This window comes from Etheostoma spectabile, chromosome 21 (genome assembly GCF_008692095.1).
Source record: "Etheostoma spectabile isolate EspeVRDwgs_2016 chromosome 21, UIUC_Espe_1.0, whole genome shotgun sequence".
Taxonomy (NCBI): Eukaryota; Metazoa; Chordata; class Actinopteri; order Perciformes; family Percidae; genus Etheostoma; species Etheostoma spectabile.
The window spans coordinates 16,324,520-16,336,281 of record NC_045753.1 but is presented as its reverse complement, the minus strand read 5'-3'; the positions used below and the strand labels follow the sequence as shown (position 1 = coordinate 16,336,281).

General features: G+C 38.3%; 3 protein-coding genes across 4 annotated transcripts in view; all 3 read left to right on the top strand.

The window, feature by feature from the left end:
- The first annotated feature begins 721 nt into the window (after positions 1-721).
- On the top strand, positions 722-4,990 carry ndr2 (nodal-related 2). The gene is made up of 3 exons (XM_032501486.1): positions 722-986; positions 2,823-3,610; positions 4,493-4,990. The coding sequence occupies exons 1-3, from the start codon at positions 722-724 to the stop codon at positions 4,643-4,645; spliced, it is 1,206 nt and encodes a 401-aa protein (XP_032357377.1). The 3' UTR covers positions 4,646-4,990.
- Positions 4,991-5,574: 584 nt separating this feature from the next.
- Positions 5,575-8,749, top strand: lrrc20 (leucine rich repeat containing 20). Of its 2 annotated transcripts, none has more exons than XM_032501483.1 (5): positions 5,575-5,797; positions 7,605-7,693; positions 7,912-8,061; positions 8,216-8,383; positions 8,476-8,749. In XM_032501483.1, the coding sequence occupies exons 2-5, from the start codon at positions 7,624-7,626 to the stop codon at positions 8,604-8,606; spliced, it is 519 nt and encodes a 172-aa protein (XP_032357374.1). In that variant the 5' UTR covers positions 5,575-5,797; positions 7,605-7,623; the 3' UTR covers positions 8,607-8,749. The 2 variants fall into 2 exon arrangements, with proteins under 2 accessions (XP_032357374.1, XP_032357375.1); XM_032501484.1 differs by lacking the exon at positions 5,575-5,797 and adding an exon at positions 6,175-6,439 and having other exon boundaries at positions 8,476-8,742.
- A 2,389-nt stretch (positions 8,750-11,138) lies between these two features.
- The window catches only part of ppa1a (inorganic pyrophosphatase 1a), a 4,071-nt gene continuing 3,447 nt past the window's right edge, over positions 11,139-11,762 (top strand). The window contains exons 1-2 of the mRNA XM_032501471.1: positions 11,139-11,410; positions 11,573-11,637. Coding sequence (XP_032357362.1) covers positions 11,350-11,410; positions 11,573-11,637 — 126 coding nt within the window. The 5' untranslated portion in view covers positions 11,139-11,349. The remainder of the gene's footprint in view (positions 11,411-11,572; positions 11,638-11,762) is intronic.

The following is an 11,762-nucleotide window of genomic DNA, read 5'->3' as shown; positions in this document are numbered from 1 at the left end:
AACAATTAAAACTATCAAAACAGATAAAATACAGAATAAAAGTTACAGTGCAGTAAAAGAAATGAACAATTATTTAAAGAAAGGCAGCATCAAAAAAGAAAGGTCTTCTGCCTTGATTTAAAAGAACTGAGCTGCAGCAGACCTGTGGTTTTCTGGGAGTTTGTTCCAGATATGTGGTGCATAAAAACTGAACACTGCTTCCCCCTATAATGTCTAATAGAAGATAGCTTACATTGCACACAATGGCATACTTTTCTATGGGCTACATGTTATTGCGTGTGATTGTGAGTGATGTGTTATGTTAATGGTTGTAATGTTTTAGTAGGCCCTACATATGTGTCTTACAGGCTATAAGCACATCAGCCCAATCGTTCTCCACACAGTCCATTTCAGACTGTATTCAGTAGACTAGGCCTACATTACACTTTTGGAAAGCCTAACAATTAGTGTAAACCAAATAGCTGAAACAATTAATCCAAGGATGGGGAATCAGGCCGCAGAAGCCGCGCAAACAAAGAGCTGCGGTCCTTGTAAACACGTACCCAGGCGCCTCATTACCAACAGAATGGATGATGAGCTGTCAGGTAACAAGTCTTGACGACGCATGTCAATTTCCTTTAATGTTCTCAGCTACTTGTTAAACATGAAAGGGGGTGGGTGAGGGTATATAAGACACTCCTAATCTCCGAGTAGAGGAATTTGACATTAACCGGCCCAAATCATGCGTCCATTGGGAGCTCTGACCGTTGCGCTGCACGCATCTCTGCTGGTGCTGCTGACTCAGGGGATTCAAAGGAACAGGGATGGAGTTTACATGAGGCCGTTGCAGCGTTTTCCCGTGCTGGACCGATCGACCGGGTACCACCTGCCAACCTACATGATGCATCTCTACAGGAATTTCAAATCTAACTTTTCAAGGCCTTTGGATACTATGGAGCAAGATGCCGCAAAGCAAGCAGACACCGTGAAGAGTGTGATGGCTAAAAGTAAGATTTCTGTGACTATGTGGAAATGCTATAGACTATGTAGGCTATATATCACGAATGAGCGGGATAACAAAATGATAGAAAATGTGTATGTAGGCTACGTATTGTATGTACGTCTTTATTCGGTTTTTCAGATGTGGTCAAAGTCAGATGACTCCTCCACGCCAACCACTTAAAGCCCTCTGAAATGTTAAGGTTTTTTTGGGGCTCAAGTGTTGTCCTGTCAAAGCTGCGAGCCAGACGACCTTTAGAGGGTTTCAATCCACATCCCGCTCAGGGGGTGAATAACCATGCAGAGATCAGCGTGTGAAAAGGCCAGTTTTCTGTCTAATTCTCAAAGCAAACCTCTTTTTTCTTAAATAGGTGATGTTGATTAGATATCTCGCCAGACATCCCCCTATACAAATCTCTTGCCAAGTCAAATCAACAACTTCCCTTAGTTCTTTTTTCACACTTGGCTTGATTAGATTAGAGCTCGGGATTTAATGGCACAGGCAGCCAACAGAGGACAGCCCCCCCCCGCTGCTGAATCTAACTTCACATCGCTGCTAGGTGTTAGAGTTATTACCTATTTGTTTGACTGAGGATATGCAGAAGCCAGGAGAGGTAGAGATGTGCTAAATGATTAGTTTCGGCTCGGTGTTTGGTTTGAGTGGATGAATCGCGAGGATGGTTTGCACCTTTGATCAACAGTCTAGTTAAATAGGCCAATGCACTGGACAATCCACAAGTCAAATGTTTTAAAACGCTTTAATCCTTGAGATTAATTTGTACCACCTGTTCATTGACTCACAATGAGCCCCGTTACAGATGTGGGCGCAGCACATGTTGTCCTATACACCGGAACAATGACTGGATTATTTTTGAGAAGCAGCTTTGATTTGCTGAAATCTTAATCAATACAGACATTAATCATGAGGGCATGGTAGAAAGTTATCAAAGGGAATTATACTATGCATTTGTTCTCCCTACAACTCACTTTGCAAAAGAAAAGAGGTTGGACCTACAAACACAACTCCTAACCGTGATTAACCCCCCAGATTGCAGTTAATATAGACATATGGTAAATTATTTTGGTTGGTAGCCTAATTGAGGTTTTATGTAAGAATAAATCAAATTGTTTCTGAGATGCACAATACTTGGTCATTTTTTATCGGTTGACTGAAATGTGGGCATCCATTTCACTAGTAACAATACAAACAATTATTTTGCTTTTTTTTACCACGACCTATTGAGCTATATAGATTTAAAAGAAACCTCAGTAGCTTATAGACGGTATGATTTCATATCACAATATTGATACGCATTGTGATAAAGATCACGAAAAGAAAAAATAAATGCCATTTGCAATGAATTAACTGAAAAAGCAAGGTTCATCACATTAATGCAAAAATCCCTTTAAATCAAAGTTGCCATTATAGCAGTCTTGGCCACAATGACATAATATAACCAGGGACATTAAGATAGCTAAAATACTGTAGTATAATCTTTAATCTGTTTATTCTTTTACAATTTATGCTACAAGTTTAATGCATAGACACATTTAAAAAGATACAGCTGTTGTATATGTCCTGATTCATTACTAAATACTGTTTCCAAGAGCAAGTCTTAAATCACTGAATGAGATCATAACTACCGCAATTTAAATATAGCATTTAACCGGTAACTTTTCCATAACATGTTGGTTGTTGTATTATATTTCTAACAGGTGTAACAGGTGGATTTTGCTTCTCTGGCACATTCATTTGTGTTGTCATATCAGTGTGTTCTAGCATGTCCACTAATGATAAGCTGTCTGATACAATTATGCAAATCTTTCTCTTTTCACTACATTAGGTTTGACGTACAGAGAGAGGCGCTGGATGGCGACCTTTGACCTCCATGCCCTGCTGGCTGACAAACAAATCCAGGCGGCAGAGCTAAGAATTAGGCGTCCTCGGACACTGAGTGCTTCCAACATCACTTTGGAGGTCTATCACCAGCATGGCGAGGCGTGCCAAACGCACCAGAGCTGCCAGGACCGGCAGCTGGTGGGGCTGCTCACTGAATCATCACTGGTCACTTCATCACAGAGCTGGAAAGTGTTCAACATCACAGAACCTCTCTTGGGCTGGCTCAGTCGAAAATCAGCGACAGTGAAAATTCCCCACAAAAGAGTGTTGAGAAGAAGGAGAGTGGTAAAGACAAAGAGAGGCCTGTCACTTCCTGATCAGCCGGTTTTTGTGGCGAGTCCAAGAAGGGAGCAGGAGGTGAGTGACCGAGCCTTGTTGGTCGTCTTCTCACAAACTGGCTCTGATGAAAACTCAAAGGTCAAAGCGAGCTTACTCCACATAGCTGAACAATCCAAGTTCTTGTCCCCTGCTGAAATCAAAAGGGCCCACTGGCCAAAGAGGCGCAGGAGCAAACGGGGCCAGGCGGAACAAACTGTGAGAAGCCTGGAGGCGTCCAAAAGAGAGAGTGAAAAATCTCTCTGTCGCAGAGTCGACATGCATGTGGACTTTAATCAAATTGGCTGGGGGTCCTGGATCATCTTTCCCAAAAGATATAACGCCTACCGCTGTGAGGGTCCCTGCCCTGGTCCCCTGGGAGAAGACCTCAATCCCACCAATCATGCTTACATGCAGGTGAGTGGATCAGATGATCTATGACGGTGTTATTGTGATTATAATAATAACTTTAGAACTTTTCAAAACCACGTTACAAAGTGCTGAATATGACAACGGATTCAATATCTTAGACATCAATGTGTGCTGCTTGTTTTGATACTTTTTCCAACATTTGATACGCGGAATTGGAAATACAGGAGCACCCAAAAATGATCCCTTAATGACCTACGGTATTTGTAATTATCACTGAAGTGGTTTTGCTGTTTGGAAGGTAATTTACAGTAAATCTGACAAACCATGAATGCAGCGTAATGCTTGGGACTATAGGAGAAAACACAACTAGTAAAACAAAAGATATGAAACTGTACAACCAACAATATTGTAAGAGTTTAAGCTGCAACGATTCATCGTTTAGCCCATTTGTCAATTAACCTGTGACTATTTTGGTAATGAATTGATAATTTAGAATTTTCAAGCAAACAATCCAACATTCACCTTCTGCAACTTCTCCTATTTTTTTCTCTTGTCATAAAAGGCAGTGAATCGAATATCTTTGGTTTCGACTGTAAATTATATGAAACAACTAATTTAAATGCATCATCTTGGGCTGTGGATAATTAAAACAGAAGTGTTATACATTTAATAGGCAAACTAATAATTGAGAAAATAATCGACAGTAATAATCAACAAAGGAAATAATCATGAGTTATAAAGAGATTTAAAATAGATTCAAAAAATAATAGCTGCTCTCACAAAACCCTCACTGGCATGAACCTGAATAATTGAACTGAAAAATATTGAAAGTATTTGTCTGTTTTAGTGTCTTTTTTTTTAAAGAAAGTGAGTATTTTGAGACTGAAATCTATCATAATCCCTTGTTTTGTTTCTTCCTTTTTCCAGAGTTTACTGAAACATTACCACCCTGACAGAGTGGCATCGCCCTGCTGCACTCCAACCAAAATGAGCCCATTAAGCATGCTGTACTACGAGAACGGAGAAATGCTCCTTCGACATCACGAAGACATGATTGTGGATGAATGTGGCTGCCAGTGACAAGTACAACTACCTCTAAACATTACCTGTGTGGCCAATTTCTGAAAAACAAAAGAATACACTTAGCCAGAAGGAAAAAAAGCTCTTTGATATTACCACTGTGCATTGTAAGATTGTAGCTGATCTATGTGCAGAGCCAGGATTTTAATTTGTAATGTGAGCTCTGGTTTGTAAGAAGAACATTGTTATTTTAAGATGTGCTGAAATGCAAACTCAACAATAGCATCCAGCCTTCCAGCTGTGTGCAGATGTCACAATGTATTATACAACTCTATTTCCCTTATCAATTTCATAAATGTAAACATGAAATGACAATGTTGTTGAATTTTCCAGCACTGTTTGTATTGTACAGGTAGTTGTGTAATTAATGTGTATTTATTGTAGATATTAAATAAATTTTATTTATGTACATTTTGCACATGGTATTTTTGTTCTATGTATTTTGTTGTGTTTTATTACTTATACTGTACTATCCAAGGTTAATGTTAGCACTGGGGCTATGTATCAAACTTTTTTTTTATACCCACTGTGTTTGTTACTAATCAAAATCTACAACAGCAAGCTGCCTATCAAAAAACTGTCATATAGCCCTACCGCAAGCTGGCATTGATCGTCTAATGTGAGATTAATAATCTTTTTCACTTATAGTTTGATCAAATATTTTCTGTATTAAATTTAAAGTAGGCTATTTCATTTAGGCAGTTCTGGTCTTAGAAAAAAAAATATTGTTTTGTTCCTCAGAGCTGCCTGATTTGGTTTATGCTGTCATTTCAACATACTTGCATGCAACGTATCCACAGAACACAATACCTGTCCTTCACCACTCAGATCACTGGCATATTTACCTGCAACTACAATGCGTGACACAAAAGAACCCACACACCAAAAGAGGAGGACTTTTCTAGTTTTAGAGTGTTTCAGTCATCCACAGTGAGTCACAGCAAATCAAAATACAGCATTGTAAGCCTATAGGAGAGGAATATCCAGCAATTACGGTGTTGTGGCAGTTAGTTGTAACAATGGTAAACTATTCATCAAGCCACAGAGCTCATTGTATTCAAATCCTTTGAAAATATACTGACTAACCGGGAATTTGCCATGTCCTCGGCAGGGGTTAAACTGGGAGTAACGTTAGTTGACCAGGACTGAGAGGTAAGACAACGTTTAACTTTATGGTGTCTAAAAAATGTATATGAAAAAGTATACATTCAAAACATATATATTTATAAATATGTTTAAACTAGAGTAGAGAAGCATAGCCAGAAAATTATGTCCGAGTTTTCTTTATATCCTTTAAAAGGGCCCAGTCTCAGTGCAAAAGATTTTTAAAAGCAGGAATCAGATATGACATTTTTTAATATGGTGAAAAAAAGTTTTTAAAAAGCCAAATAATGGCCGACTGAAATCGTCATAAAATAGGTATTACTACTTAATAAGTTAAAATGTTGCTTTATAACTGCTTATTTTGTTGCTACATCGTCTGCAACTTGAACGCGCAGCACTGACACTCGTGAATTCATTATATTTCCTTCCTAGCCGGCTGTTTGCCATTAGCCTAGTTAGCATATTTCTTAGCGTTAATTTTCGCTAAGCAAAATCTGCTCTCTTACAAAGGTTTTGTTTATGTTACTATAAGAGGCGTTGCTAATCTTACTACTCTAATGGATAGGGCAACAATCTGGTGAATTGCCCTCTCCGGGTCTAAAAATACACACTCACCAAATTAGACTGCTGTAGCTAACGTTAGCTAACTGTGGCAGCTGCCAGGCTCGGTAACAGTAGCTTCTAGTTTGGGTAAGTGACTTCCTGGCGTGGTTTTAATGAAACAGGGATGAAATAACGGCTAAGTAACTTATACCTCTACAGAATGCTGTTTTAGTCCGGTAGTGTCGGGCTAAAGCTCATTTTATACTTGTAAGAGGGTGAAAACGTATTTCTTCAATTGCTGTAACGTTACTCGGTCCAGACAGTGCAAATAAAGGTGGCATTACCCAGCACCACTTTGGTTCAAGAAAGTAACAACCATAGACTGTATATATATTGACGGTCTATGGTAACAACACATGAATACTAGTAATTTACGTCACTTAAGTATTTTAATGTTGGGGAGATTTCCCATTTAATTCCAGGTAGTTAACTTGTACCTATTCAGTGATGGAATGTAACGATTTAATCAAGTAACGCCACTGTACTAAGTAGCCTACAATTTTGAGGTAATTTTACTTTGAGTATCTTCCATTTCATGCTATGTTCTACTTTTGCTCCACTACATTTATATGACAGCTTTAATTACTTTGTAGAGTCAGATTATCAATACACAATATAAGTAAAAAAATAAATCAAGTTATTATTGGGTAACCTTAGCTACCCAGCAGCAAAACATTCATTCAAATTTGATCCCTTTTTTTAGCTGCAATAGCTGTAGTGATACACAGATTATTGCATCAATACAGTATATCATCCAGTAAAATAATATGAATTGGGCCATTCTGCACAATAAAGTACTTTGACTTTTAATACTTTAAGTATATTTTGATGCTCATACTTTTGTACTTTTACTTCCCCTCTGGGATTAATAAAGTATGTTTTCTTCTTAAGTAAGGATTTGAATGCAGGACTTTTACTTGTAACAGTGTTTTTACACTGTAGTATGGCTACTTTTACTTGCTTAAAAATTTATTTCCCTATTTACTTTTGTTATTAATAGGATCCTATTACTCCAGTGATAGACAGACACAAAATACATTTTTGATTTGGATTTGTCACATATGTTTTTATGTAACCAATGCCTAAGAACACATTCAACACTAATTTAATATTGACTGAATGTAGCAAGTGTGTTAACTGCACGCAGCTGAATACTTTTTTCAATAATATTATTAGTTACTGTAATTATAATTTGTCTGTCATACTTTTCATGGATAAAAGTAGTGCAATGTTGATATAATGTTTCCCTTAGAAACAGTTACAGCAGAAAAATGGGCGAGGCAGTTGCAAATGTGGCCCGGAGGGTTAATGCAACCGTGGAGGAGGAAAAGGACACATTGGGTAAGATTCCCTTCACACATCTCTCTGTCTCTCACTGACTTTTACTGCAGTTTTAATGAACCGCCCTGATTCAATATTCTGGTTGATGCTATTTCAGATGTTCACCAGCAGGTGGTGGCAGAGGCTTAAATACATTTCTACTCAAATAACTTTAAATCTCAAAGTTGCTGCTGTAATAATGCTTCTTAATCTCATAATCGTGTTCTTCTTCTCTGCAGATCTGTCAAACTGTAAGCTCATTTCCTTCCCAGATGGTGTGTTCAGGGTTCTGAAGGGTGTCTCGGAGAACATCCACATTATCACACTGGCTGACAATGAGATGAAGGCCATTTCCAGCAAGTTCTTTTCCACCTTCACACAGCTGAGAGGTAGTGGATAATAAACTGATTAATTGACTCAGTCTTCAATCAAAGATTGTGTTGTTGTATGTTGTTAATCTCACATGCTGTCACCTCACAAATGTTGGCGGAAGAACACATCAAGTGACCCCTCAATTTACTTGTGTCTTGGACTATACTTCAGAACTGGACCTGCGAGGAAATGTTCTCACCAAACTGCCAGATGCCGTGGGAGAAATGGAACATTTGACCTGCATTAATCTGGCTAATAACAGCTTCTCCATCTTCCCTGAAAAACTTACTGAAATAGCCACATTGGAAAGGATTAACCTGGAGGCAAACAGCATCACCGGTAGTAACAATATAGTAATGCAAGGGGTTGTATATTCTCATATGGCTTGAGCTTAAGTTAACTCTGTTTTTTTTTTTTATTTTGTCACACAGAAATACCAGTGGAGAAGTTGTCTGACATGCCAGCACTGAAGTGGCTGAATGTGAAGTCAAACCCATTGGAGTCAAACACTCAGTCCGCTCTGCAATCTCTCGCCAACATTTTGTCAACAACAGAGTCCTAAAATATGTCATGTGTCATATTTGACCCACTTACAGACTACATGTTGTGTCTCTTTTAACTACTTCAGTTAAATGCTTTAATGTGCCTGAGACGTGAGGAAACATAATACTTGAAGATATTGAATTGAAGATATAACAGTGGTTTCCTTCTTAATTGAGTTTTATAGTCCTGCTGGCCCCCACACCAAGCTGCCTCTACCTTTTCCTCTGTGCGTGAACTACAAAGAGCCGAAGGAGCTGTTTGGAGATGAAATCAATCGTTATACAGCATTTGATATGTTTTGGTCTCAAATGACACAAAAATCATAAATAATTACTTATTTATTACTTTATTACTTTATTACTCATAGTATAAAAAGTTTTTTTCAATTAAAAATTATGCACTGGTAAATATGCAGTCTCACGTCATTCTTCACTAGGTGACATTGTTGTTGCCAAGACTGTCAGATGAATCTGGTTAGACAACGTACGGTAGCGTACAGAATTGTGCCCTGATGTAAGAAAATGCCCAAGATGGTGTCTTCTAAATGATCTTGTTCTGTCCAACCAACAGCCCAAAACCAATAATCCGTTTGCAGTGACATCAAACAACAAAAAGCGGCATCACAATTGAGAAGCTGGAATCAGTGAACGTTTGTCAAATGAATATTTGGTAAGTAAATAGCTACCAATTCATTCTATGGGGATGAACTAATTGGTGAGTTGTTACGGCCCAGAGTTATTTATAACAATAAACGACACACAACAAGGTGGGCTGGAATACAGAGCCTACTATAGTTGGGGCAACTATTTGGCTAATGAACAGGAGGAGAAACTTCATTACTTACATTCCCACTGTATTTAGACATGACATAATGGTTTAATAGACCATTAAAACAGTAGGAACATGTTCTCCTGCAGTTCACCCTGAGGCTCCTGCACAGGGATCTGTTTGTGCACTCAGAACAAAATCTGTTGGAGAGACAAGCAAAATATTCTGAAACTATCTGATTTCCAATTGCAAGCTGGAGGCACCACAGATACTGGACTTAGTAGGGTTACAGAGAAAGTACACATAGCAGCGTAAACACTGATCAAGCTCTTAAACCCTTCATCTGCAGGTGACAGAGACTGATCCACAGTATTAAAAGTATTTTGCTTAGGCTTTTCAGAAAGTCTTTAAATAGCAACACTGCTGAGTCTGGATCACCTGTAAGCTGATGTTTGGGTTCACTGTGCGGCATACAACCACAGTAAAGCAAAAAGATGGAGGTAGCATTATGGTATGTGAGGGATTTGCTTATGACCAGACTTTAAAATGTGTCTATTTTATGTGAGGTAGGAGGCCGGAGTCTTGCGGTCTTCTGGAAAGGACAAAGCTTACAGCGTTGCGTGACTCCTCTGCTAACCAAGGCTGTGACCTTATATTGGACTACATGCTGCTCTCTGACTCTGCGTGCTTTGAACATCAATAAACCAGAGGAAAACTACAGTCATTTACAGTATTAGTGTGGTGCTTACAGCAGGAGGCATTTTTCTGTGGTTTAGTACAAATACGGTACAATTTATCCAAATAATCAATTCCTTCTTACTCATTTAATCTTAATCATCCTTCTTAACTATATTTATTGTAGGTGTTGCGTAAATGAGTACCACGTAATAAACATCTATATAACATACCAAAATGGCCCCATGTTGGTAGGGCTATTGTACTTTAATCAACTGGATTTTTAATGAAACTGAGAATGTCATCAATAACTGCTGTAAAAACACAATATCATTTTAGAAAAAAAAAAAAGCCATAGGACAAATGAGATCAAATGCAACATGTGTTTTCGTTAGCAGTATAGTTCACACCTGAACACGGTTAGCAGTTAGACAGGCCTCCTTGCAATATGATGATTTTGTCACTCTCACAAAACTGTACACACATTTTAAACATGCAATTGACATATATTAAACTTGCTAAAGCATTTTACAGTTATGTACTTGTACTTGTAGTTAAATACTTATGTATTTTTCCTTAACTATGATCTGTTGTGATGCAAAAGGCAAATTAGCATTTCTAGTAGCTACACTATTGCATCAACTAAATGCATTTTAATCAATGCAATTTTACACCTTACTGAGACATAGAAAATCAAAATACAGTGTCACCCATTTAAAAAAGAAATTATATTTTTATACATAGTGTTTCTAAAAATTGTCCCATAAGTGTATTTTCAAATACTTGTATTGAAACTCCAGAAGCAAGAAGTCACAACGTGGGCACACAACCTAATCCTGCCTTGTTAATTGGTTTACAGCTAACGCCAGTCAGCTCCATCTGTCTGAAAAGAGCTCTCAAGACACATCTTACAAGAGGGAAATCATGGCAAAGAGGGTAAAGGATCTTCAAATCAATGCATGCAGAATGAATGTGGCATGCAGGAGTGTTAATAATAATAACAATTATTAATGAAGGATTAGCGGCTGATTACTTTTCTGAGCAATTCTGCTTCTCTCAGATGTTTGTTTACATTTATTGATTACTAATGCCAATAACGGATGTGATTAGAATGCAGTAAGGAACATACAGAAGCCAGCTCTGTCAGCTGGCCTTTATACTTCCTGCTGTCAAATGCATGCAGTTGTCAGGTATCTTGGCTTAAGCTGTGCGCATGCCTGCTTCCTCTGTCTCAGTGCCTGCCTGTCATTCAGGAGCTTCTTAATCCTCCTGGTGTAGTGCACAAACCCCAGTGGGAGAGTCTGAACGCAACAACAGACATGAGCGTTACCATCGAGGAGAGGGGCAGGCCGAACACCCAGGACTACAGGGTGTTTTTCAGTAAGCACAGCCGCTTGAATTTTAGTGTTGTAGGTGCTTGTTAATCAACTGTAATAGCTGTATTGGCAAGAAGAGCTTTAAGGAGGTATCTCATACTTTTTTGTTCCTCATAGTGTTGGATTTTTATTTATGTTAAAAAAATTGCATTGCGACTTTCCATAGAAAACTCTCAGGGCAAATACATCTCTCCATTCCATGACATACCCATCTACGCAAATGAAGCAGAGGTGAGCGTCACGTGTCAAAGTTAGTGCTGCAGTTTTTTTTTGTTTTTTTTTAAGTAGAGCTTAATTTGTGCCTTGTGTCAAGCAACAGTACAAATACTTTGTTACCTTACTTAAGTAGAAATTTG

Coding starts and splice junctions, on each gene's coding strand:
- ndr2 (XM_032501486.1), top strand. CDS start 722: ATGCGTCCATTGGGAGCTCTGACCGTTGCGCTGCACGCATCTCTGCTG. Junction 987..2,822: donor GAAGAGTGTGATGGCTAAAA/GTAAGATTTCTG, acceptor TCACTACATTAG/GTTTGACGTACAGAGAGAGG. Junction 3,611..4,492: donor CCAATCATGCTTACATGCAG/GTGAGTGGATCA, acceptor TCCTTTTTCCAG/AGTTTACTGAAACATTACCA.
- lrrc20 (XM_032501483.1), top strand. CDS start 7,624: ATGGGCGAGGCAGTTGCAAATGTGGCCCGGAGGGTTAATGCAACCGTG. Junction 7,694..7,911: donor GGAGGAAAAGGACACATTGG/GTAAGATTCCCT, acceptor TCTTCTCTGCAG/ATCTGTCAAACTGTAAGCTC. Junction 8,384..8,475: donor GGAGGCAAACAGCATCACCG/GTAGTAACAATA, acceptor TTTGTCACACAG/AAATACCAGTGGAGAAGTTG.